The sequence below is a fragment of the Scyliorhinus canicula genome, chromosome 6, assembly GCF_902713615.1.
Source record: "Scyliorhinus canicula chromosome 6, sScyCan1.1, whole genome shotgun sequence".
Classification (NCBI taxonomy): domain Eukaryota; kingdom Metazoa; phylum Chordata; class Chondrichthyes; order Carcharhiniformes; family Scyliorhinidae; genus Scyliorhinus; species Scyliorhinus canicula.
Genome location: NC_052151.1, coordinates 160,006,708 through 160,033,044, shown reverse-complemented (window position 1 = coordinate 160,033,044; position 26,337 = coordinate 160,006,708). Strand labels below are relative to the sequence as shown.

Sequence of the window (26,337 nt, the reverse complement as noted above, 5' to 3'; positions counted from 1 at the left end):
CTGACTAACCAATCCATCATTTACATTTTTGTTCTTGCCGTATTGTTCTCTAATAATAGAAACCTCAAGGCTCACATCAGCCACTTGTTCTTAATTCCTCTGGCCTAGTGCCAATCAAAACAGGTTTTTATCATTTCCAAACAGTAATGTAAATCATTTTTCATAAGCAGGTTGCATGTCCCACGGTATCTGGTAGAGAAATTTTATATCTCATCTATTAATCTTCTATTTATACACAGCTGTTTCAAACGTTGAGTCAATTGACGAAGTTACAATAAATATGTACTTCGAAATTGTGTTTTTTTTTCTAACAAGAAATCTGAGCTTGACTATATTTTCAGGTGGTGTTGCTGCAGCGTTCATAGCTTCATGTAATGCGGTCCATTAACCCATGTACATTTAATTAAATGTTTATGCCACATAAATATATCAGGAACTATAATTAGAATAACTCATTTATTGCCAGGCAAGTATTCTATCATAATAAGGGAGATTTTCTTACAGTCCAATATGCATACAAATAAGCTGCTTGCCATAAATTTTCAGCTTCAAAAGACTAATCCATTTATTGTTCAGCTCAACATGTCAGTTTAATACCTCATTAATCACCACTTATTCAAGTATAACATGAGCAGCAACACTGACTCAGGCAGTTGTTTTAAAAATAATGAATTACCAAGTCCCTCTTTGCCATATAACCCACTCCAGACAACTTGTGTTTATGTTTATCCAGTATATAAATAACCCTCTGATCATTTATGTAGTCCATGAACAGAGAGGGAAAATGTGCTTTTATTTCTTTATTGCATACATGTGGCAGAAAGCTGTGAGAAGTCAGTGAGATATTCAAACGGGTCAAGTGATATAAAAATAGATGGCACAAGTCAGAAAAAGAAAATAAGCAAAATCGTCAGCTTTTTAAGTAATTTTATTTCTCCACCTCACTCACACTCTGACCTCTCTGACGAACCTCCCGCACAAGTGCCAGTGGCCAGACACCCCCTCATCTACAACCTGTTTATCAGCTTCCCTAGGGCTCTCTTCCCATTGTTTCATTCAAAATTCAATGTTTATTTTTTTAAAAAAATAAATTAGATTAAGAAAGTGCACTGTCTGCTTCTCCACCTCCCTCTCTCTTTCTCTCACTCTCACTCTCTCTCCCATATCATGAATGTTAGGATGAGAATCTCTGCTGCACTGCTGTAAGTAATTTGTGTTTATATTTTCTAACTGTCAACAGAGCACAAATGATAAATTTTTGACTTCAAAATCTGAAAAATAGAACTGTTCTAATGAAATTCAACTTCACAAGTGGTGTAAAAAAGGCAGTACAAGATCCATCATATATTTTACACACCGCTCCGTCTTTAACTTCAATGGAAAATCATTTTTTAAATTCTTTCAATGGATGTGGGTGTCACTGGCTAGACTAGCATTTATTGCCCATCCCTCATTGCCCTTGAGAAGGTGGTGGTGAAGATGTAGGTACTTCCACAGTGCTGCTAGGGAAGTAAGTTCCAGGATTTTGATCAAGCGACAGTAAAGTAGCGGCGATATAGTTCCAAGTCAGGATGCTCTTTGTTTTCTTTGTTCTTTGTCTAGATGTCTTGAATGCGGAGTGTTTAAATTAGCAAAGCTGATTTATTAGCACCACGTAAACTAGATTCAAAGGTATTCCTAAGTCCAAAGGTTGCTAAAATAAGCTATGCTGTAACTCTATCTACAGAACACTCAAATACACGTATACTCTCTCTCATGCCTAAACACCTTCTTCCCCGAATCAAGGGTTGTCACATGATATATATGTGAATACTCTTGATCACCATCTGATGGTAAAATGTATGTACATGAACTTGTAACTCTTTACCTCCCGTACAATATCTATATTGTTACAGGATGGTGTGTGACTTTCGAGGAGCACTATGAGGTGATGATGTTCCCATCAGTGTGCTGCTCTTGTATTCCAAGGTGGTAGAGGTTGGGTGTTTGAAAGGTGCCTTCAAAGGAGAGTTGGTGAATTGCTCAGTGCATCTTGTAGATCGTAGGCACTGATGGAAAAGATGCTACAATTGGCTGGCAGCTCTCTGAAGCGTGGCTCTGCCTGAATTGGGGGCAGAAGACCCTCTCCCCCACTCCCTCCCAGCCATGTTAAAGAGCCGCGGAGCAGCCGTCAGCAGCAGGGAAACACCACCATCTGGAAAATACAACCCCATGATTCTAACTTCATAGCTGTAGGAACAAAATCAAGACCATAATCTTGCATTTGGAAGAAGCTTACTCCTTCAAATAAAATCCTTAAGAAGTAATAAGGACAAGTAATTGGCGTACCTTGGAGATTAATTTTCTCTGTTGAAGATGCTGTATAAATGCAAGTTGTTGATGATAAATGTAATCATTTTTATGTCCTTATTTACTTTATTTACTAAACTCTTGTCTTGAACAATAAAAAAAACTACTGAAAAAATTAATGCCGATTGAGAAGAAGATTGAAAAAATTTGCAAATAATTTGGAGCACATTCTGAAGAGCAACTGAATATCCAAATTGCCTAATTGTAGTGCAGCATGTTTACATCACATTTCCTTATCAATATGGGCATGATAGGTGAGATCAAATTTGACAGGATATACTGGAAAGTTTAAGATTTTTAATAATTTATATATAAGACCATAAGATATAGGAGCAGAATTAGGCCATTCGGCACATCGTGTCTGCTCCGCCATTCAATCATGACTGATGTGTTTCTCATCCCCATTCTCCTGCCTTCTCCCCATAACCGCTGATCCCCTTATTTATCAAAAGCCTATCTATCTCTGTCTTAAAGACACTCAGTGATTTGGCCTCCACAGCCTTCTGCGGCAAAGAGTTCCACAGATTCACTACCCTCTGGCTGAAGAAATTCCTCCTCATCTCTGTTTTGAAGGATCGTCCCTTAAGTCTGAGGCTGTGCCCTTGAGTTCTAGTTTCTCCTACAAGTGGAAACATCCTCTGCACATCCACTCTATCCAGGCTTTGCAGTATCATGTAAGTTTCAATAAGATCCCCCTTCATCCTTCTGAACTCCGAGTACAGACCCAGAGTCCTCAACTGCTCCTCATACAAGCTCTTCAAGGGATCGTTCTTGTGAACCTCCTCTGGACCCTCTTCAAGGCCAGCGCATCCTTTCTTAAATATGGGGCCCAAATCTGCTCACAATATTCCAAATGGGACCTGACCAGACCCTTATATAGCCTCATTAGTACATCCCTGTTCTTGTATTCTAGCCCTCTCAACATGAATGATAACACTGCAAAAGCAATTCCACAATACTACCTCTCCCTCTACATATCTTTGCATCATCTGCAAACTTAACAATGCCCTCAGTTCCTTCTTCCAGATCATTAATGTATATTGTGATTAGCTGTGGTCCCAGCACCGACCCATGCGGAACACTACTAATCCCTGGCTACCATTCTGAAAAGAACCCCTTTATCCCTATTCTCTGCCTTCTGCCAGTCAGCCAATCCTCTATCCATGTCAGTACCTTGTCCTGAACAACATGGGCTCTTATCTTATTTCACAGCATCTGTACGACACCTTGTCAAAGGCCTTCTGGAAATCCAAATATATCACGTCCATTGATTCTCCTTCTCTAACTTCCCTGTTACCTTCTCTAGGAACTCTAACAAATTTGTCAGACATGACCTCCCCTTGATGAATCCATGTTGACTCAGTCCTATTTTACCATGCACTTCTAAGTATACCACAATCTCATCCTCAATAATACACTAAAATCTTACCAACAACCGAAGTCAGGCTAACCAACCTATAATTTCCTCTCTTCTACCTCCCTCCCTTCTTAAACGGGGTGTTACATTTGCAATTTTCAAATTATCTGGGATCCTCCGTGCCTCCTGTGATTCCTGAAAGATCACCACTAATGCCTCCACAATTTCCTCAGCTATTTCCTTCAGAACCCTGGTAGTCCATCCGGTTCAGGTGGTTTATCCATCTTCAGAACTTTCAGTTTCCCCAGAACTTCCTCCTTAGTGATGGCCACTGCACTCATCTCTGCCCACTGACGCTCTTGAAGTTCCGGTATGTCACTGGTATCTTCCACTGTGAAGACTGATACAACGTACCTATTCAGTTCTTCTGCCATTTTCTGTTCCCTATTACTACTTCTCCAGCCTAATTTTCCAGTTGTCCAATGTCTATTCTTGGCTCTCTCTTTTCTTTTATATATCGAAAAAAACTCTTGCGATCTTTTTTTGTATTACTACCTAGCTTACACTCATATTTCATCATCTCCACCCATATTGCTTTTTTAGTTGTCCTCTACTTGCTTTTAAAGGATTCCCAATCCTCTGGCTTCCCATTAATCCTTTCCATATTGTATGATTTTTCCTTTGCTTTTATGCTATCCTTGACTTCCCTCATCAGCCATGGATGCCTCGTCCTCCCCTTAGCATGTTTCCTCCTCCTTAGGGTGAATTTCTGTTGCACCTCCCGAATAACCCCTCAAACTCCTGCCATTGCTGTTCCAATGTCTTCTCTGCTAGGCTCTCCTTCCAATCAAATCTGGCCAGCTCCTCCTCATGTCTTTGTAGTTACCATTATTCAATTGTAAAACCATTACATCTGATTCCAGCCCGACATGAACAGTACCTGACCAGAGTATACAGTCCAGAGTGTGCTTGAAAAGTATGTTAGGAAAAACCTATTTGAGCTTTCCTTCAATAATTACATTTTAAAGATAAATTCACAGACTCATAGTCCTGCCTTCAAAAGGGTGCCCACATGGACATCCCCAGTGTCCACCAAAAGTCTCTGAATGAACATTCCCTGATATTGCACAGCCTAGTCAGCTGACGTGATGCCCAAATGCCTAATTTGGGCCAGGCATGGAATTTGTACATCACTTCACAAAGATCAAGTGCTGTGTTTGAAGGGCCACATCTAAATCCAGCAGGTAAGGTGATGTTGAAGGACTCTTGCTATCTCAAATTGTCTGGTGGAAGTACTTAATTTAGATTTATTGTCATGTGCACCGTGGTACAGTGAAGAGTATTGATCTGTGTATAGTCCAAGCTGATTGTTCCATGAGGATACATAAAAAATACTTAGACATATAGAGTGAAGTATGCGGTATGCAGTGTTGCAACTCAGAGAAAATGTGTAGGATGATCAGTTCAGTCCATATCATCACTTCAGACCCTAAGATGGTCATTCAGGAGTCTGGTAACAGTGTGGAAGAAGTTGGTTTTGAATCTATGAGACTTTTTCGTCTTTTGGAAGAGGTTAGAAAAGAGAAACAACCTGGGTGGAAGGGGTCTTTTATTATGCTGCCTGCTTTCCCAAGACAGCGGGAGGTACAGACAGAGTCAATGGATGGGAGGCAGGCTCGTGTGATGGGCTAGGCTGTGTTCATGAATCTATGTAGTTTCTTATGGCCTTGGGCCGAGCAGTTGCCATACCAAGCTGTGATGAAGCCAGGTAGGATGCTTTCTATGGTACATCTGCAGAAATTGATAAGAGTCGTTGTAGACATGCCCAATTTCCTGAATTTCCTGAGGAAGTTTAAGCACTGTTATGCTTGGTCGTAGCGTCAACATGGGTAGATCAAACCAGGTCGTTGGTGATGTTACACCAAAGAATGAAAAGCTGTCAACCATCTCCACCTCAGCACCATTATAACAAAGAGAGGGTGGATGGGTCATGGGAGTATTCCTTTAAGAAATGTTTTTGTCTTATCACATGGCTTAAGTGATGTCATTGTATGGGTGGAGCTGGGCTGTGGCTCTGAGTTTTACTTTCACTTTGGACTGGTTTTGAACTGCACAGGTAGAAAAAAGAGTTTATTTATCTTCACTTTAAAAGATGTTTTCCAGATTGCTTGATAACTGAAAAGAGATCATTGCTTTCTGGAAGGAATACAAAGCTGCTGTTTGGCAAGGGAAACAGAGTATCACTAACACGTCTTGTACCAGAAAGAGTGCCGTGTGCTGGGCCACACCTTTGAAAAGAGGTTTCTGGTTTTACTTGGATTTTGTCATTGAATTGAAACAGTTAAGTGGGAATTCATTAAGGGTTATATGTAGATTACTGTAGCTGTGTGGGGTATTTATGTTTGTAGTTGATAAAAATTCTTACTATGTGTGTTTATACAAATGTTAACAAAATGTTCACAAATTTTTGATTGAAAGCACCAAAGAACTCTGTTGAATAACATTTGAAAGGCAGGCCCGTGTGCTCATCGGAACCAAAATCAATAAATGGTATAGGTCAGGTGAACTCCATGATGTACTTTGGAGTTTTCTAAACCCTGGCCCATAACAGATTACACTACACTTCCTGAAGTTGATGACCATCTCCTTAGTTTTGCTGCCATTGAGAAAGAGATTATTGTCATTGCACAATACCACTTGGTTGTCTATCTCCCTCCTGTACTCTGACTCGTCGTTGTTTGAGATCCGACCCACCACGGTTGTGTCATCAGCCAAATTTGCCACAAAGTTATGTGTGTGTAAGGATTATTGTAGGGGCTAAATACACACCGTGCACGGTCCCAGTATTGAGGACTACTGTGGAGGAGGTGTCGTTGTTTATCCTTACTGATTGTGGTTTGTGGGTCAGGAAGTCGAGGATCCAGTTGCAGAGTGAGGAGCCAAGTACTAGGTTTTGGAGCTTTGATATGAGTTTGGCTGGGATTATTGTGTTGAAGGCGGAGCTGTAGTCAATGAACAGGAGTCTGACGTAGGTGTCCTTGTTGTTGAGCTGCTGCAGGGATGAGTGTAGGGCCAGGGAGATAGCATCTGCTGAGGACCAGTTGTGGCGGTAAGCGAATTGCAGTGGATCAAGGCAGTCAGAAAGTATGGAGTTGAAGTGTCTCATGACGAACCTCTCGAAGTACATCATAATAATAGATGTCAGGGCCATGTTGAGGCATGTTGACCTTTTCTTCTTTGGCACCGGTACGATGGTGGTCTTCTTGAAGCAGATGGGAACCTCGGAGCACAGTAGGGAGAGGTTAAAATGTCCGTGAGCACACAAGCCAATTGGTTGCACAAGATCTGAGCGCATGACCAGAGACTCCGTCAGGTCCCATTGCTTTCCGTGGCTTCACTTTCGAGAAGGCCAATCTAACTTCTGAGACTGTGACTATAGGTATTGGTGTGCCAAGGCTAATGGGGCAGGTTGCATCGTTTTATTGGATTCTTGCTCAAAATTAGCATTGAGTTCATCGGGGAGGGGTGCTCTGTTGCCGGAGATTCTACTCAGCTTTGCTTTGTAGCCCGTTATATTGTTTAAGCCTTGCCACAACCAAAGAGAGTCCGTGTCATTCATCTGTGACTCTTAATTAGTCTGATTTTTTCTCTTGGCGACCCTGATGGCTTTGCAGAAGTTGTACCTAGATTTCTTATTAAGGTCAGATCTGGGCTTCTTATTAAGGTCAGATCTGGACTTCAGTAGGGAGTAGGTCTCCCAGTTAAACCATGATTTCCGGCACGTACTACCTTCTTTGGCATGCAGTCCTCGACACACTTACCATTGAAGTTAGTGACTTTTTGGAGATGTTGTGGTGAGTTTCTATATTTACCAGAAAGTGTTTCTCCGTCCTCACAGAGAAGGCAGAGGATTAGGTGACCCATCCACACAAAGGTTGCATCAAGTATGGAGGCAATAGTAGTTTTGCCTCTAGATCTGCAGCATGGCAGATAGATGGAGCAGAGACTGTGGAGAAGGCGCGTCTTTGCCATGCTCTCTGTCAACTTGGTGGTGAGGTCCTCCATGATCCTTAACAGTGACAGGAAGCTGTCTGGCAGGCCAGTCAATGCAGCAAGCCTCTATGTGTACATACCCATTCAGCCTTCTCCTGCATGGTGCCATCGAGGTTCTCATGAGTCCTCTGCAGCAGATTTCTTGTTACCCTGGTTCAGCTACAGCCTCTTACTCCCATTGGGTCAATGCATGCTGATCCAACTCTATACTAGTTTCCAAGGTAATGCCGTGCCAGAATCGGAAAGGTGATTAATAATAATAATAATAATAATAATAATCTTTATTGTCACAAGTAGGCTTACATTAACACTGCAATAAAGTTACTGTGAAAAGCTCCTCGTCGCCACATTCCGGCACACAGAGGGAGAATTCAGAATGCCCAAGGTATCTAATAGCACGTCTTTCAGGACTTGTGGGAGGAAAACGGAGCACCTGAGGAAACCCACGCAGACACGGGGAGAATATGCAGATTCTGGGTCAGATAGTGACCCAAGCCGGGAATCGAACCTGGGACCCTGGCATCATTAAGCCATAGTGCTAACCACTGTGCTACCGTGCTGCCCACAAGTATCAGTTTATGTGACAGGCTTCCTCGTCGTTGTTGTGCTGTTTCTCCCACTTTTTCTCCTTTGACTGCTAACGCTGGTATGCTGTTTATTGGGTGTCTGAAAGCAAGGCCTCAGAAACGGGAAGGTTGGTGTGAGGGACGCAGGGTGGGATGTAAAGCAAAAGTTCCAAGATCACATCATCAGCAGCTTAACTCAACATGCCGAATAATAGGATGGGGCTGAACTGAGAGCATTAGTCATCCCTCATTGTTCCCAGTGATGCTGGATATCACATGGTCTTTGCAGTAGGCTCCATGATGTTGAGAGCCATCACTTCCACAGCGTTGACGAGACTCGGGCATCTCTGTCCCTGGCCAGTTCTCCCCTGCTCCCTGTCCTGCAAGAGAGAGAGGCGAATGTCAGCGGTTGTGTAGCATTGTATTTGAGTGATGTGTCTGTCAAACCGGAATAACTGGAGGTACGTGGATACAGTGAAAGATGAGTGTGTGACTTTTAGGATTGGTAATTGTGTGAGGGTGAAGTGGAGTATCTGGATATTAGACATGACTCCTGAGTGTCAGGGAGTGCGGGTGGCTGTGCGATAAAGGCTGTCTGTGCAATTTTCGAGGATGGTGATGTAATGTGAAGATACATCTATTGACCTTGACCACCTATGTGAGGTCATTAGACTTTTTGTGGCACTGCTGCCGGATTCTTGGTCCAGGTAAGAGGAATAGATCTCTTTAACCATCTCTTCTAAGAATGGTCCTTGAGTGCATATTGGCCTCTCCAGAGGCATGGCACTTCTCATCCTGTCACCTCTACCAGCACATCTCCGTCACCATATCTGTCATCCTGGACTCTTCGCTCTACCCTGGAGTTCCATTTTCTCTCTTTTAAATTGCAGCAATATTATTCAGTGCAGCTTCTTTTGAAAGTGGCAGATTGCCTTTAAAAAGAGCAGGCTTGCTGCGCCATGCCCTTTGAGCACAGCACTGATTAGCAGCCTGCTGAGCTCAGAGGCAGCCACCTGCGAGGCAGATGCTTGTTCCTACACTACAATCATGGTAATGGATAGTGGCACCACTTGTGCATCCAGGGACCCAGGTTCAATTCCGGCCTCAGATGACTGTCCGTGTGGACTTTGCACTTTCTCCCCGCGAGTTTCCACCGGGTGCTCCGGTTTCCTCCCACAGTACAAAGATATGCACATTAGGTAGATTGGCTATGCTAAATTGCCCCTTAGTGTCCTAAAAGTAGGGTTACTGGATTATGGGGATAGGGTGGAATCGTGGGCTTAAGTAAGCCTCTTTCCAAGGGCTGATACAGACTTGATGGGCCGAATGGCCTTCTTCTGGTGTGTAGGGATTCTATGATTTGTTCATTGGTTACACAATGTACAGGATCAACTGGCAGCTAAACATTATATTTGCAGTGAGTATTTTTACATAGCCTACAGCTCTTAAAACTTGGAATCATGGAAAGTGTATGCCACAAGAAGAGGCCACTTGGCCCATGGTATCTGCAGCAGATGGATGGTGAGATTTTGTGTTTGGTTGATGGTGTGTAGCGTTTTGTATTTAATACAGTGCATGTTTCTCTGTCAGAGCTATTCCAATTTTAAAATGTGCAGCACTTTAAAGGAAAGTTACTGCCTCACGGCTCTGCAGACAATTGTTGGCTTCAGGTGAGAATTTTTCACTTAGCAAAAGCTACCTTGTTAATTCCATCGGGAGGCATATATCTGTGCAAACGAAGATCTTCCAATTATTTCATAAAGCTTGACAGTTTCAATTGATAATCTGACAGCTTCAGAGATACAAGAGGTTTCATTATAATCCAGTCGTTCAAAAATCCTATCTGGGTACCATCGAACAAGTGGGTGCTTACTTTAACTACAGAACCAAAGTTCTTAGCAAGGATGAGACTGCCTGTCAATAAAAGTAAAATGCACGTTGTATGAATACCATTAGAAAAGAAAACAATGAGTCATACATTTGAATGTTTTTAATATTGCTCCTTAGTTTCCTCCTGATGTGTGCTGCTACGTCATCTGGAATGATGGTATGGCAGATACATTTTTCAATTAGATTCACGTGAATCTACAGGAGAGGTCTTTCTGTCTGCACAGCAGTATTGCAGATTGCTGTCAGTCTACTTGTCTCTTCCTTGCCTCCAAGGACATAATGCAGGTCTGCTGAAAGCCCGAGCTGTCCAATTTCCAGGATGCTCAGACTGTCGAATAGTGAAAGCCAATGACGGTGGAAGCCTAATTTGGATCAAACCTTAACTGTCCATCATTGGGTACAAATTGTCAACGGTTACCACCAGATTCCTGAGAAAATTCCATCAATGTGTTTTAAATTGAAATAAGGAAAAGAGCTTGAAATTGTATTTTTTAATTAAATATTCCTACGCTTGATTACTGTTTGCTGTTTTCTATCTTGGTCAAAGCAGCTTTTTAATCTTACTAATGCTATTTCCATTCCATTTTTGACCATACTGATGGGACTCGCCTCACTTAAAATTCGGTTACGAACTCATGTACTTGTTCGAAATGTTTTTGCTGCTTGAAACACATGATTATCAGAAATGTGTCCACTGACTAAGGCTCTTTCTCGTGTGCAGTCATTTATTAAAATTTGTTCTCAGGAAGGCCAGGATCTATTGGCCTATCTCTAGTTTCCCAGAAAAGCTTGTGGACATTCCTGTTATTGGTTTACTAGAACCAAGTGACTTACTCCGCTCTTTTTGAGGTGAGACAAGTGTCATATGTAAATCACCAAGAAAGGTTAGTGTAAATGAATTTAGTAATGGAATGTCATAAACTTTCATCTCCCATCTGCTCTACAAACCTGAATTGATAGGGCCCGATTTTGTCTAAGATGAAGGTTCAGAGTGTATTGTAGCCAAGTTTACTGTTGATAGAGTAATGGAGGAAATCAAGTTGTGAGGATAATACAAAGAGTCTGAAAAGGTATGGATACTTAATAAAAGTTATAGTCCATTGAGCCAGGGTTCCATTCTGGTACGTTACTGACCAAGATGGGTAGTTCAAGCTGAGAAATTTACCCTAAAAATAATAACATTTGCAATTTTGACTGCAAGAGGGTGGACCAGGATACAATCAGGCCCACCAACCCCAGGGACAGAGCATAATCAGCACATATTTGGCTACTTAAGGTAAATTTCCCAACTTTGTCCCCATTGTTAATCCCTCTAGCCCTCAGCCATCACACCTCCTTTCCATTTATTCAACCACCCCAGCGCTTTATACCCTCCATGCCATCTCGATGGCAATACATACTCCCAATCACCACTCACAACCCCTATACTAACTTGATGCCAGCTCATACTGTTATGATCTAACTGATGTTACTACTGGTCAGTAACATACCAGAATGGAACCCTGGCTCAATGGACTGTAACTTTTATTAAGTATCCATACCTCTTCAGACTCTTTGTATTATCCTCACAACTTGATTTTCTCCATTACTCTATCAACAACTTGGCTACAATACACTCTGAACCTTCATCTGTCATCAATATAATCATAGAACATAGATCATAGAATCCCTACAGTTCAGAAGGATGTCATTCAGCCAATTGTGTCTGCAGCAATCTTCTGAAAGAGTGCCCTACCTAGGCCCAGTCCCCCACAAACACTTTCTCACCTAATCTTTGGATACTAAGGGGCAATTTAGCATGGCCAATTCACCTAACTGCGCATCTTTGACCATGGGAGGAAACCGGAGCAGCCGGAGGAAATCCACGCAGACACAGGAAGAACATGCAAACTCCACACAGTCACCCGAGACCAGAATTGAACCAAGGTCCCTGGCTCTGTGAGGCAGCAATGCCAACCACCATGCCGCCAAATATAATTCGATAATATAGTGAGTATAATATATCATCATTATCTTGAAGTGCTGCTGAGACTGATATTAAAGCTTCCCATAGTTTGAAGAAGAGGAACAAACTCACCTAGTTTCTTGGTCAACATTTATTTCTCAATATGTTGATGAGATTTTCCACTGGAGGTGTGATGGGATTGGGCTTTCCACCCAGCTGTTTCTTGGGTCTTACTCAAATAAAGATTTAGATGGGCTGACAGCAGTATTCAGGTTTGTTGTTAGGAATTTGTCTTTATATACGGAGAGGTGGGTAGTGAAATACACCCCTGCTTTGGAGATGAGTACCTGCCCTAACTTAAATAGTAAAGCTGCTTCAAAGATAGTGGGCTGGATTCTCAGATCCCCGATGTCAAAATCGCATTTGGTGACGGGGCGGAGAATCCCCGATGACGATGTAAACGGAAGCGGCGCTGCATTCGCATGCTCCACCCCCTGAAAAGCAGCGTACCCTAGGAGTACTCTGCGTGCCGCATCCACGCCTTCCTTACATTGACTGAGGCCTGACCCGCAACCCTCCATCCCCGACTGGCCGATTTCACGAGATGGCATTGGTAGCATTTGGTCTTACCCGTCGGGAACTCAGCGTGGCAGCTGCAGACTCAGTCCAGCGCCCACCACACTTGGGGGAGGGCCAATGCGCGGGGGGGGGGCATTATTCAGGGCTGGAGTTACTATGGTGGGGCACGCAAGTCGACCAAAGGGGGGGCACTATTTTTGCGGGCCGGGTCCGCGAACGGTATCTGCCATGAAGCCGCCGCCGCTGTTCCCATGCGCGGCCACGGACCCGGCAATACTGCAGGCCATATCGGCAGCTAGAGCTGGGCGCCCTACGCTGCCTGGCTGCTAGCCACCTCCACCCACCCCCCACCCACCCCCCCCCCCCCTCCCCCCCCCCAAAGCAGGGAATCGGTGCCCATTTTGGGCCAGTTTTCCTAGCGGAAAGCACCATCATTTTCACGCCGGCGTGGGACTAAGTCTCCCAAACGGAGAATCCAGTGCAACATTTTAAAAATCACGATTCTACTTGAGTAACAAAATCTGTCAGTGTAAAGCTGCCAATCTACTGGACCTAAATCAAACTAATTCTGCCTTGGGACTGTAAGTTCGTTGTCACATTACATCACTCCCAGCAATGCTGCATGCCTGTTGAATGGTGGTGTTTCCAGGGTTCAGTGTTACCATGCGAATAATGACAGAAAATGAAAAATGAAACATCTCTCTTCATCATTAATACTCATCAGTGGAGGTTGGGGGTGGGGATCACAGATCAAGAGTTCCAATTGTATGGGATTGGTTATAGTTGATCGTGAGGAGTGGTCTGCTCACTGGTGGTTTCAGCAATAACAAGGCGGAGGGTCGAATCGTAGGGGTAAGTATTGAAGCACTTTTGCTGCTTCCTGGGCCACAACTGGTGCTAAAAAGGAACTTGCCTCTTCCACAGTTCAGCCTTTGCCTCCATCCAGCTGCTGGGTATAGTCTGCAAAGGCTGTCAGTTGATACTGGGCAGAACATGCATAGCGTTCATTCTGCTTCTCCAGAAATGCCAACCAGGGGTCCGCTTTTATTTTTATACATGTATTGTTACAGGACTTTAGTTCACATTTTTAATAATCTTGTCACACGACTTCCCCCTTAGAAAGGAGGCTGTTCTGGCTGACCAGAGATAGCTCCAAGAAAACATGGCTGCCATTGCAGCAACAGCAGCTACACACCATTTTCAGGGCACTACTGTTTTGTTTCTGCCAACCAAAAGACCTGAAAATTCACCACATTTTGTTTGATACCAAAATAACTAACTAAAATGGGAAATGTGTTTTCACTATTTTATATTACGTGAAAACAAGTTATGTTGACAGAAATAAATGAAACGGATCATAGTTGTAATTAAAATAATTTAACTATTTGCTTCAGGACTCATCTCACCAGTATGCAGTTAGTCTGCTGCCCTAAAGGTAGATTTAGTGCATAGTGAGTCAGCACCCAAGAAAGGAAGAAACTCAGATGGCTTGCAGACTAACTGATGTCACTGAATTCAAGAATATATTAATGACCCTCGAGGATTCTTTCCCCTCAATGGAGCAGCAACTGCATTCCATTCCCGTACCTCAACGAACCGAGTGTTCAGCTTGGAACATTTATCACTTGCCACATTCACCGGGAGTCCTTTATTTCGGCCACCCATCTTTCGCATACAAGATAGCCATTTGTAAGTGTTCAGTCCACAGTTGTTACTTCTCAAACAAGTTATACTTTTGCTCTGGCTTGCTGGACTGAAATAATTCAACATAAGTACCGTCCTCATTCTTTATTGTATTCATGGATCATATATGAACTATAATTTACTCAATTGTTTTTAAACATACTTCTCCAAACACCTTTCAATTGATTCAATGACTTGCTCATTATTGCCAGGTAGTTGGTCCTCCTTCACTGCATGGTCTGTTGAGGATAAAACCTGAGTGTGGCATATTTATGCTGCAAAGATCTCAGTTACCATCGTTACAAGTTTACATTTGAGCTCAATCTCCTAAACACATTGCCAAGGTACATTATGGATCAATATTACTGATCAATATTTTAAATCAAATATGATTTTTTGTAGTAAATTTGCAGAATGTTTTACCCTACACCACATTAATGTATGTTCTCATCCTCTTTCTGTTGTGACATTGCTGTGCTCCTGAACTGTGAAAACCTTTCTTTCTGGTTCAACCTATCTGTGGATTAGAAATTCTGATTTCTCTGGATTATTGGAGTTTTAATTTATTTCTGACACCACAAGACTTACATAGAATTTTACACCGTGCCTGTGCTGGATCTTTGAAGGAACCAGCTAGTTCAACTCACTCCTCTATTCTTTCCCCATAGCCCTGGAAATGTTTCCTTTGTAAACATGCATCAAATTCTCTTTGAAGGTTACTGTGGAAACCATTTCCACCACGCTGTCAGGCGATACAATCCAAATCATAACTACTCACCCAAGAAAAACGTTCTCCTTGTTTCACCTCTGCTTTTTTGCTAACTATCTGAAATCTATGTCCTCTGCTAACCGATACACCCCAACAGTGAGAATAATTTCTCGCAAGCTACTTTACCAAAAAAACTCCAGAATTACCATCCTGTTCTGAGACACCAATACACCATTTATTACTGAGAGTTTCAGCAGTAGCCTAGCTTTTCCATCGAGCTTTATTAAAATTACAGCAATCGGATGTAAGGCGATTTCAGTCAGTTTTTAGAACCTATCCACTTCCTCTCGCACTGAGGGTGAGGTCCAAGACTATGGGCGCGATTCTCTGCTCCCCACGCCAGCTGGGAGAATCACGGGAGGGCCCCCTGAAAAATTTCACGCCCCCCTGTTGCCCCTGCGATTCCCCCCCCCCCCCCCCCCCCCCCCCCCCCCCCCCCCCCGCTGTTTTTCACAGCGAACGCCGATTCTCCGACCCGGATGGCCCGAGCGGCCTGCCGTTCGCGGCCATTTCACGATGGCGGCAAACACACCTCGTCGCTGCCATCATGAAACGGGAGTGAGAAGCCTGTTTTGGGCTTGTAGGTGGCCTAGCACGGAAAGAGCACCACGACTGTGCTCGGGAGGGGACAGGCCCGCGATCGGTACCCACCCATCATCGGGCCGGCGTCCAAATCGGACGCACTATTTCCCCTCCGCCGCCCCGCAAGATCAAGCCACCACGTCTTGCGGGGCAGCTGAGGGGAAAGACGGCCACCGCGCATGCGCGGGTTCGTGCTGTCAGCATCATGACATCAGCCGCGCATGCGCGGATTGGAGCCGGCCAACCTGCGAATGCGCGGCTGACGTCATTAGGCGCGCCGGCCGCGTCATTCTTGGCGCGACGCCCCCGCGGCCGAGAGTTACGGAGCGCCGCTTCTAGCCCCGCCGGGAGGGGAGAATAGGGGGCGAGGAGCGGCCTCCGAGGCCGTCATGAAACTCGGCCGAGTTCACGACGGCCCTCCCGATTTTTCCCGGGAGCGGAGAATTCCGCCCTATGTTTCTTCTTCCATAAACAATAAAATTCCATCTTAAACACTAACTAATTATTTTACAGTGGAAATGTATTGTCATTCTACTCAACCAATGTCACGAAGAACAGATTAACTGATTCAGCAGTTTGTTTTGTGGGTTGTGCCGGGTATGGCTGCCATGTCTGTCTATACAATGCCCTCAGCTTCCCCTCAACAAGTATTACACTGGGTTAAGTGGTTTCAGATATCTGACATTACAAAATGCAGTGCCTTTTTAAAGAATTTAGTCTGAATCAGATGTATTAGGCAGAGTTAGTCTTCTTCCTGTTCTCTCTCACACAGGTATGTAGAGTGGCACGGTAGTACAGTGGTTTGCACCGTTGCTTCACAGCACCAGGCTCCCAGGTCCGATTCCCGGCTTAGGTCACTGTCTGTGCGGATTCTGCATAGAACCCCGTGTCTGCGTGGGTTTCCTCCGGGTCCTCCAGTTTCCTCTCACAAGTCCCGAAAGTTGTGCTGTTAGGTAATTTGGACATTCTTAATTCTCCCTCCGTGCACCCGAACAGGCGCCGGAATGTGGCGATGAGGGGATTTTCACAGTAACTTCATTGCAGTGTTAATGTCAGCCTACTTGTGACAATAAAGATTGTTATTATTGGTCTTAGAATATTTGCAGGAAGCAGATAAGTTAATGCTTAGAAGATCTGTCTCAATTCTCATGAAGAAATTTGCAACATATGGGACAATTAAAAAAGATACTTTTGTTGATTATGTATTTTACAACACAGATTTTAATGCTGTTAGTGTTGTTTAATTCCACACGTTTCAATGATTCTTTACACTCAATGCCTGTTTGTCCATTATGGCTCCAAACCTGCACATTTGGAGGATGCCAGTGGTGAATTATATGAATCCCAAATTGGTTCGATATAGTGGAGTATTATCTAAACTGTACTAACAATAATGAACAATGTGAAACAGTTACAGGAAAAATAGTAGGGTTGCAGAAGTCATTAAGAATTGGATTCTAAAGTCTATTGATTTATTCACCACTTCGATTTTCTTCTGCTTGCAAGCATGAAAATAAATAACATCAGGACCTGAGGAATGATTTATGTTTTTTTCTCCCTGTTGAAAGTCAAATAATTTTGTACTTTTCTTGTAGCATTTATTCAATTTGCTAACTCCTGCAGGACAAACAAAATGATGTAAGCTGTATAATACTTTGTATAAAAAGCTAATCGATATCTGTTCCCAATTCTGGTGGTCTGTGTGGAAACATGAAGCTTCGCTTTTCTTTGACATTAACTTTATTTATTAGACAGCAGGGGCATTTTTCATTCACAAGGAATAAGCAGTCTCCAAAGAAGTCTTATGTCCACCTTTTGAGTCAGATGGTCCTTGATTTTGTGAAGTGGCGTAAAAAGGATGAGGGTGCCTGTTTCACATCTCTCTCAATTTTTATTTCCATCAAAGTTAGCCGTCAATCAAGAGAGTGGGATAAGGGACTCCCAACTCACTATCACCCATAATGCACTTAGGTAGAAGTTCTGGCTAGAGCTCTGGATACAGGAATCAATTGGCAATGTCCTGCTCAGTCGAGAATTAGCAATGGGCACTATAACTGTCCTTCATTAAGAAGCCTCTTGCCTGTGCATATTTTCTCCAGCACACTTTCTCACACACTTTTATTTTCTCCTTTGGCATATAGCTGACCAGACTGGGATGTTATTCGTTGGAGATGCAGTGCTACAAGTTAGTAAAACATTTATATTGCTTTAATATTTTGTTCTGCTGAAGAGCTGCTGTGTAGATTTCACTAGCCTAAAATTGTATGTTAAAAATACATATTCATGTTGGTTGTTTTTGCAGGTTAATGGCATTAATGTTGAAAATGCTACTCATGAAGAAGTGGTGAGTATTAACTAGTTTGATTCATTTGCTATAGCTTACATTCTCTAATTGAATTCAATAGGAAATAATAAATAAATAATTTTTATTGTCTCAAGTCGGATGACATTAACACTGCAATGACGTTTCTGTGAAAAGTCCCTAGTCGCCACATTCTGGCGCCTGTTCGGGTACACAGAGGGAGAACTCAGAGACAGCAACGAAATCGTCAACTTGTATACTTATATTGCAACAACCAAATATAGTTCACTGCATGTTTTCAAAGCAAGTTATCTGTTTTGTCTCATTGCTTAAACAGTTAGTGGGTATGATTTATAATTGAACTGACATCATGGCAAGCCGAGAAAGCATTACATTGGCAGAACCCGCATTACTGTTGCCCTATTATGATATGCATATTATTGGCGGCACAGTAGCACAGTGGGTGGCATGGGAGCACAGTGTGCAGCACGGGAACACAGTGGGGTGGCACGGTAGCACAGAGGTTAGTACTGTTGCTTCACAGCCCCGGGGTCCCAGTTTGGATTCTCAGCTTGGGTCACTGTCCGTGTGGAGTCTGCACGTTCTCCCCGTGTCTGTGTGGGTTTCCTCCGGGTGCTCTGGTTTCCTCCCACAGTCCAAATATGTGCAGGTTAGGTGGATTGGCCCTACTAAATTGCCCTTAGTGTTCAAAAAAGGATAGGTGGGGTTACTGGGTACCAGGGATAGGATGAAGGTATGGGCTTAAATAGGGTGCTCTTTCCAAGGGCCGGTGCAGACTCGATGGGCTGAAGGGCCTCCTTCTGCACTGTAAATTCTATGACTCTGATACTCCATAATTGAATGCAAGACTGGCAACAAATTAGGACAAATCTTGGCATATTAACTATGGTTAGAGTGTTAGATGGCACTTACAAGCATTGTAAATAACAGCAGGCACAGGATATCACTGTTGCCTCACAACAACAGAGATCGGGTTCTATTCCAGCCTTGGGTCACTGTCTGTGCGGAGTCTACACGTTCTCTCCATGTCTGCGTGGGTTTCCTCCAGGTACTCCAGTTTCCTGCCACAGTGCAAAGATGCGCAGGTTAGGTGGATTGGCCATGCTAAAAATTGGGGTAATGGGAATAGAGCGGGGCAGTGGGCCAAGGTAGGTTGCTCTTTCGATGATTCGGTGCTGACTCGATGGGAGGAATGGCCTCCGTCTGCACTGTAGGGATTCTATGGATAAACATGGGGGCAGGAGGAAAGTTAAATGATCAAATTTTAAGAATAAAGTTAAAGGTTTGATAGCTAAAAAAACTGATGCAGTCACTTCATAGTAAAGCATGCAATTGGGGTTTGGGACAGTGTAAGAAATTAGGAACAGGAGATGTCCTGCTGCTCAATAAGTTCATGGCTGATCTGTATCTCAACTCTATTTATCCAATTTGATATCCCGATGGCCAATAAAAAAAATTAGCAATCTCAGTTTTGAAAATTGCAATTGATCCAATATCCGAAAAAGTCAGGGGTACAGAATTCCAGATTTGCACTACCCTTAGTATAGGAAAAGTGCTTTTAAATTTACCCCCTCAAAGGTCTAGCACTAATTGTAAGATCATGTTCCCCTGCTTAGGATTTCCCTGCCAGAAAAAATTGAAACCTTTTTCAATTAAAAAAAAACCTGGATCAGATAATCCTGTCAATGTGCTGGATCACTTCTCAATCTTCCTCCCTCAACCCTGGATTTATACACAACCGTTCATATGTGCAGAATGTTTCAAATCATTTCAATGCTAAGTGCTGTCACTCTTATGATATAGGCTAACCAGGCCATTTGTGCATTATATATTAAATATCTGGGGCGGGATTCACCCATCGCGTTTTACGACGACGTCAACGGGCTGCTCCCAGGACTAATTCTGGCCCCTACAGGGGGCCAGCACGGCGTTGGAGCGGTTCGCGCCGCTCCAGCTGCTGATCACGGCGCGAACTGTGCACCGCGGGATCCGCGCATGTGCAGTGGCGCCGGCGCGCGCATGCACAGTGGCCTCCTTCAACGCGCCAGCCCCGACGCAACATGGCGCAGGATTACAGGGGCCGGCACGTAGGAAAGGAGGCCCGCAGCCAGAGAGGCCGGCCCACGGATTGGTGGGCCCCGATCGCGGGCCAGGCCACATCGGACCCCCCCCCCCCCCCCCCCCCCCCTCCCACAGGCCGCCACCCGACCCTTCCACGCCGAGGTCTCGCTGGTCCAGAGCAGGTTAGAACGGCGCCAGCAAGACTCGGCTCTTTTCTTACGGCCGCGCGGCCCATCCGGCCCAGCCCAGGGCTGGGAGAATCCCGACCCTGTTGTCTCAGTTAGCAATATTTTTAGTTATCTGAAACATTAAGGGCTCACAAATAGCAATGAGAACAAAATGACCAATTAACCGATTTTTGGTGATGCTGGTTGAGGGATAACTGTGAAGCAAGAAACCCAGTGATGCAGTCATGGGATCTTTTAAGGTGCACCTGAACTGTCAGACAGGGCATCAACTTAACATGTCAGCCAGGAATTACCTGCAGAGCTGTAATCGCCATTTATGACAGAATCTACACCCTTTATCACTGTATGCCAACGTAACTTTATGAGTAAAATTTCTAGCCAATTTCATTAGCCTGCACCAGAATGTCAACATGACCATATAACAAGCAGAAGTCAGCATAAATAACTGGTGCAGGAGGAATGCATGAAATTTGCACTGTAAATTCCTTCCTCAAACATGAAAATTTAAATTTGAAGCCATGGCTCCAGACATCATGTTTAAAAAATGAAATCACAGAAGCTCTTCAATTTTGAATGTGCCTCATACCGATGCCATAAAAATTCAAGAAACAAAGTACAGAGCAGGTTTCAGTGAGGTTATATAATAAGACGATTGCTCAATAAAGGGTCAGTGCAGACTCAATGGGCTGAATGGCATCCTTCTGCACTGTACGGATTCTATGAACACCTAAAAATATTTTTTCCTACAGTGCATCTAAATTAATTTTAAGTAAACATAATTCTAAGAGATTCATGTGCACCACTCATGATCACTGGGAAATGGGGGGGGTGGAGTGGGGGAGGGGGGGGAGTTTAAAATCGGCATTAGCCTCTGTTTTACATGTTTAAAAGGAACAACACAACTTTCAGATGACCTGAGGCACATCAAAAATATCTGGTTGTGTCTATTATGCCGTTCTTTGGATATGGAATATCTGTCTGTAAAATAGACGGAATGAGGATTAATCTCGTCTCGTCTCGTCTTGCTGTTCACGGCTTTTTCACTGATCTGAATACAATTGTTAAGCTCAGTGATCTTTATTTTGTTTAATGTCTGCATGTTAAGGTCGGAGAGGATTGCCACATGGTCAGGATAAATACAATGAAAGATGGCCATGTTTTTGTTGTATTTGCTGTATCTGGTGGTTTCTTTGCAGTAAATCTGTTGTTATAAATCACACTGACAGGTCCACCTCCTGCGAAATGCTGGGGATGAAGTTACTATCACCGTTCAGTACCTCAGGGAAGCCCCTTGCTTCCTTAAACTCCCACTAGGTAAGAGAGCCAAATAATATAGATTGGTTTGTTGTTCTTTTCTACTTTGATGCCGTTAAATAAGAACAGCATTGGCAGAGACAATCTCCTGTGAGATTGCCTCATTGAATGTGACACAGAAGGCCTTGAGGCAACACTACATGGAATATCATTATAAATAATGGTTGTCTAAGTTAGCTGCCACATTAGTACCTATATATCTGAAATGCACTGTCTTATTTATTTCTTTTCAAACATCTCTGTAAATATATTTCAATTACCTTCTGAGATATGATATGTTCTAATGCCACTTTGGAGGTTACCGACCATAAAGTGAATGTAAATCATGTAGTGTAATATTGGTCATTAACACGTTCATCTGAAATTCTTCTGTCCACTATTTTAACAAAGTGCTCACTCACTGGGTTAATTAACCTTCCTTAAATATTGTCCAAGTAACAATAACTTGCATTTATACAATGTTTTTTCAATTGTTACTTTTAATTGGTTAACATCTCCCCCTCACAAGTTAATTTTCCATGCGCGAGTATATTGCCCTGGTATTTCTAAACTTCCCCATGAGGATTGAAGGAGCCTGTGCCTGCAATTATTGCAGACCGAACACTTCCTTGAGCATGAGGCTGAAGGGGCCTATTAATGCTGGCCCTGCAATTACCCTGCAAGCATACCCAAGAAGTAGGGTCATCTGACAAAGTTGTCAGTGGGCCAATTACCTGAGCCCCTATCAGATCAGAGCGTCTGAGGTAGGTGACAGCAAGGGGAAAAGGCCTACAAGGTGAGGATCCTTTTTTTCTTTGAAGGAGCCTTTGCAATACTGGCTGCCAGGTCTGCAGCTGCACTTGGGTTTCCGAACCCTATTGGAAAACGTTACCTAGGAGAAGCACAGTGGGTGTGTGGTTGGTAGAGATGGCGAGTCCTGTGACTAACAGTTTCCATCAACCTCTGACTATCTGGTATGGTGTTTGGCGAGGGGGGGCGGGTTAGTGTTGGAAATTGTTTCCTGACACTTCCTAGGTATATACGGCAAAGTATAATTGCTAATTGCAGGCAATAACCATCGGGGATAAGTTGGAAAGCCCTCAAAAATGGGTGAGGGATGTGATGCGCAATTAACCTATGCACATTCAGTGTAATCCAAGCAGAGCAGGCTGCATACTATAATGGTTTTTTTATGTGCCACTTCATTTATTGGCTGCATGGTTCAGCAGGGGATCAGATTCTCCGACCCCCCGCCAGGTGGGAGAATCGCCACGGCGCCACGCGAATCGCGCCACGCTGCCCCAACGCAATTCTCCCACCCCTATGAAAACGGCCACGCGCGAATGGCGCCGGGCTGCACGGAGAATCGCCGCAAACGGCCGTAGCGGCGATTCTCCGGTGGGCCAGCGATTCTCCGGGCCGGATGGGCCGAAGTCCCGCCGGCATGACCGGATGTCACGCCGCCGTCGTTCCAACATGCTATAAAACAGCGTCAGCCAGCAGGAGGAGGTGGGTGACGGCGTGGGGAGGCCACCCACCTGCGGGAGGGGGTGGGTGGTGTGCAATGGCATTGAGGGTGAGGACTCTGGGACGGGGAGCGGGGCGGCCGTATCTGCGGACAGTGTGGGGGAGCCCACGGTGGAGGTGGGGGTGGGGGTGGCCCCACACATCCGCTGCCGAGAGGTGGGGATGATGGTGGAGATAGTGGGGGACCACGCCCCGGCATGATGGCCGACAAGCGGTTGTCCACCGAGCCTGCCCGCTGTCGCAGCCCCGTCCTGACGTGTGCCAGACCAACCCCCCCCCCCCCCCCCCCGGCCACCAGACCGGCAGCAACCATCGGCGGGTGGCTCTAGGGCGGCACACACGACATTCTCCCTGTGAGGGCAGTGCCAGTGGACAGTGGGCCTGGCAGGGGGGGATGGCCGACAGGTGCCAGGGCACCGAGGATGCGTGGATGGTTCGTGTGCTGGCAACAGGGCCTGCCATGATGCCCATGGCACCTGGTCGTGGGTGTACCAATGATGAAACCCTGTCTACTCCCACCCCCTGCAGATCGTACAATGTTCAGCCATCTTCCAGCATTGTTGGCCGCCGTGACGGGCGCTGCTGTCCTGCATAAGGCCCAGTGGGAGCTGGAGCACGGGCGTGAGAGGGAGGTGGTGGAGCTTGCTGTAGATCAGCGGGCTGCAGTGGGGCACATGCAAGCTGCCCAGGCCACAGTGCTGCATGCCCGAGAGGCGCAGGAGGGGCACCACGCTGTGCGGGAGCAGGGGGATGCCGAGGGGGAGGAGGAGGGTGTGCCATGGCCACGGAGGCATCCGATGCGACACCGTGTGTACTGGCCCCGCCTGTCCTTCAAGAACCTCCCGGACAGGGCGTGCACTGCGGATGAGCCGCGAGACCGTCGCCCACATGGGACCACGTGGGACCGGGGGTGGACATGCCGTCCCGGTGGCTGTCAAGGTGAAGGTCGCCCTCAACGTCTTTGCGACGGGGCCGTTCCAGTCGCCGAGTGGGGACCTGTCTGGCATCTCCCAGCCATCGGTGCACAGGTGCATCCGGGCAGTCATCGACGCCCTGTACGACATCGCGGACCGGTACATAGTTCCTTGCAGACCGCGCCCACCAGGATGCATGCGCAGCGGGATTCACCGTTGTTGCCCAGATGCCCATGGTTCAGGGGGTGATCGATGGAGTGCACATCACCATGCGGCCTACCTCGAAGGAAAGGACCATGTGCCTGAACAGGGAGGGTACGTACTCAATGAACGTGCAGGTTGTCTGCGACCACAGGATGACAATCCTACAATCCTGTACGTCTGCGCCATGTACCCTGGCAGTGTGCCTGACTCCTTTATACTGGCCCAATCGTTCATCCCTGCCATGTTCGAGCGACAATCCCCCCCTGCTGCGGGGCTGGTTGCTGGGCAACAGGGGTTACCCGTTACAGTCGTGGCTGATGACGCCTATACGGGGGCCACAGACCGACGCGGAGCAACGTTACAACGATGCCCGTGCAGCGACCAGAGGTGTGGTCGAGAGGTGTTTTGGGCAGATCAAGATGAGCTTCAGATGCTCTGGAGGGGCCCTCCAGTACCCGTCTGAGAGAGTCGGCCGCATCGTCGTGGTCTGCTGCGTCCTGCACAACATAGCCCAGCAGAGGGGTGATGTGCCGGAGGAGGAGGAGGACGGTCTGGATGAGGGGAACTCCTCCCAAGATGAGAGGAATAGATAGATAGATAGAGAAATAAAGCACAGAACAGGCCCTTCAGCCCACAATGTTGCGCTGAACTTTTGTCCCAGGTTAATCATAGAATTTTGGACAATTTTTCATGGCCAATCCACCCAACCTGCACATCTTTGGACTGTGGGAGGAAACCGGAGTACCCGGAGGAAACCCACGCAGAGGAGGGAGCCAATGCACGGGACATGGGGGATGGGTGGGAACACAAGGCTGTCCGGCTGGGCCAAGAGGCACGGGAGGCGCTGGGAACTGCCTGTTTTGGCGACCACAGTGCGCTGCTGTAGTGATGGGTATGGGCATAGGCAGCGGGTTCGGCACCTCCCCAATGGACGACCCCCCTCACCTCCTCCACCTCCATCACCACTACACCACACTCACCTCCCCCCCCCCCCCCCCCCCCCCACCACCACAACACCCACATGCACACCATCCCTCTCTGGCACATTCGCCTGCGGCACAACGGGATGGGGGCACGGTTGGTGGTGTACGTGGATCTGCTACAAGGCAGGGAGGATGATGACACCCTGCTCTGCGATAGGCTCCGAGCCTTACATCGTTTGACAATGTCTGACTCATGGCCACATCACGACCCTCCACCTGGGTGGACCCTGAACGCAGCCCTGACACTGCATCTCATGGCCCTGTCGTATGGCCGGGGGCGAGCTGCCGTGGGGAACCGTTGGGGTAAGGGTGGGGAATGGGGGGGGGGGGGGGGGGGGGGGACCGTGGCGGGGGGGGAGGGGGGGGGAGGAGCGGGGGATGGGCCGCAGGTCACATCACCGGAGCCCAACCTCTATCACAGTACCCCTCACACACACTGGCACTCGGCCCCCGCCCTACCCCCACATGCATCGGACAGAGTACAGAGGCAGTTCGCATAGGTGTGAAATGTGTTTAATAACAGACGGCCTGTGCATGTCCCCTAGCCCATCTAACTAATCTGTCCCCTGCACCCGTATCAACTCACTCATCCGTGTCTACCTTTCTTGCCTTACGGGCCCTATGACTACGTCTGGGTGTTCCCCCAGACAGTACAGCAGAACTGGAGGTGGACTCCTGTGATTCCTGTCCTGTGACTGGGGTCCCCGCCAGCGGCCGCTTCCTGGGGCGGCCCGGCTTGGATGGACCAGGCCACAGCTCGGGCAATTGGGATAGCGTGGTGCCACCCTTTTCAGCCCGCTGCCCACCAGGTGCACTAGGAGCAGTGCTTGGGGGGGCGGGGGGCGGGGGGGGGGGGGCGGGGGGGCGACGTCGCGCGGGGTTCCGGGACCCCCCCCTGCAGGGGGACCTGGGATGGGCCCCATCACCTCCTCTCCCCCCCCTTCCCCCGGGCCCCCCATGGGATGGGGGTGCAGGCGGATCCAGCACCTGGGGCACCACCATCACCTGGCTCTGCCAGTCCTGGAGAGGTCCGCGCTGGTATCGACCAGGGTCTGGACGTTCACGGCCATG

The 26,337-nt window shown here is 46.2% G+C and overlaps 1 protein-coding gene across 7 annotated transcripts in view; it reads left to right on the top strand.

The window, feature by feature from the left end:
• The window catches only part of sntg2 (syntrophin, gamma 2), a 1,464,242-nt gene that overhangs the window by 1,168,178 nt on the left and 269,727 nt on the right, over window positions 1–26,337 (top strand). For all 7 annotated transcript variants that reach the window (XM_038800365.1, XM_038800367.1, XM_038800366.1 and 4 more), the window contains 3 exons: window positions 17,915–17,958; window positions 18,076–18,117; window positions 21,572–21,659. In XM_038800365.1, the coding sequence (XP_038656293.1) occupies window positions 17,915–17,958; window positions 18,076–18,117; window positions 21,572–21,659 (174 nt within the window). The remainder of the gene's footprint in view (window positions 1–17,914; window positions 17,959–18,075; window positions 18,118–21,571; window positions 21,660–26,337) is intronic.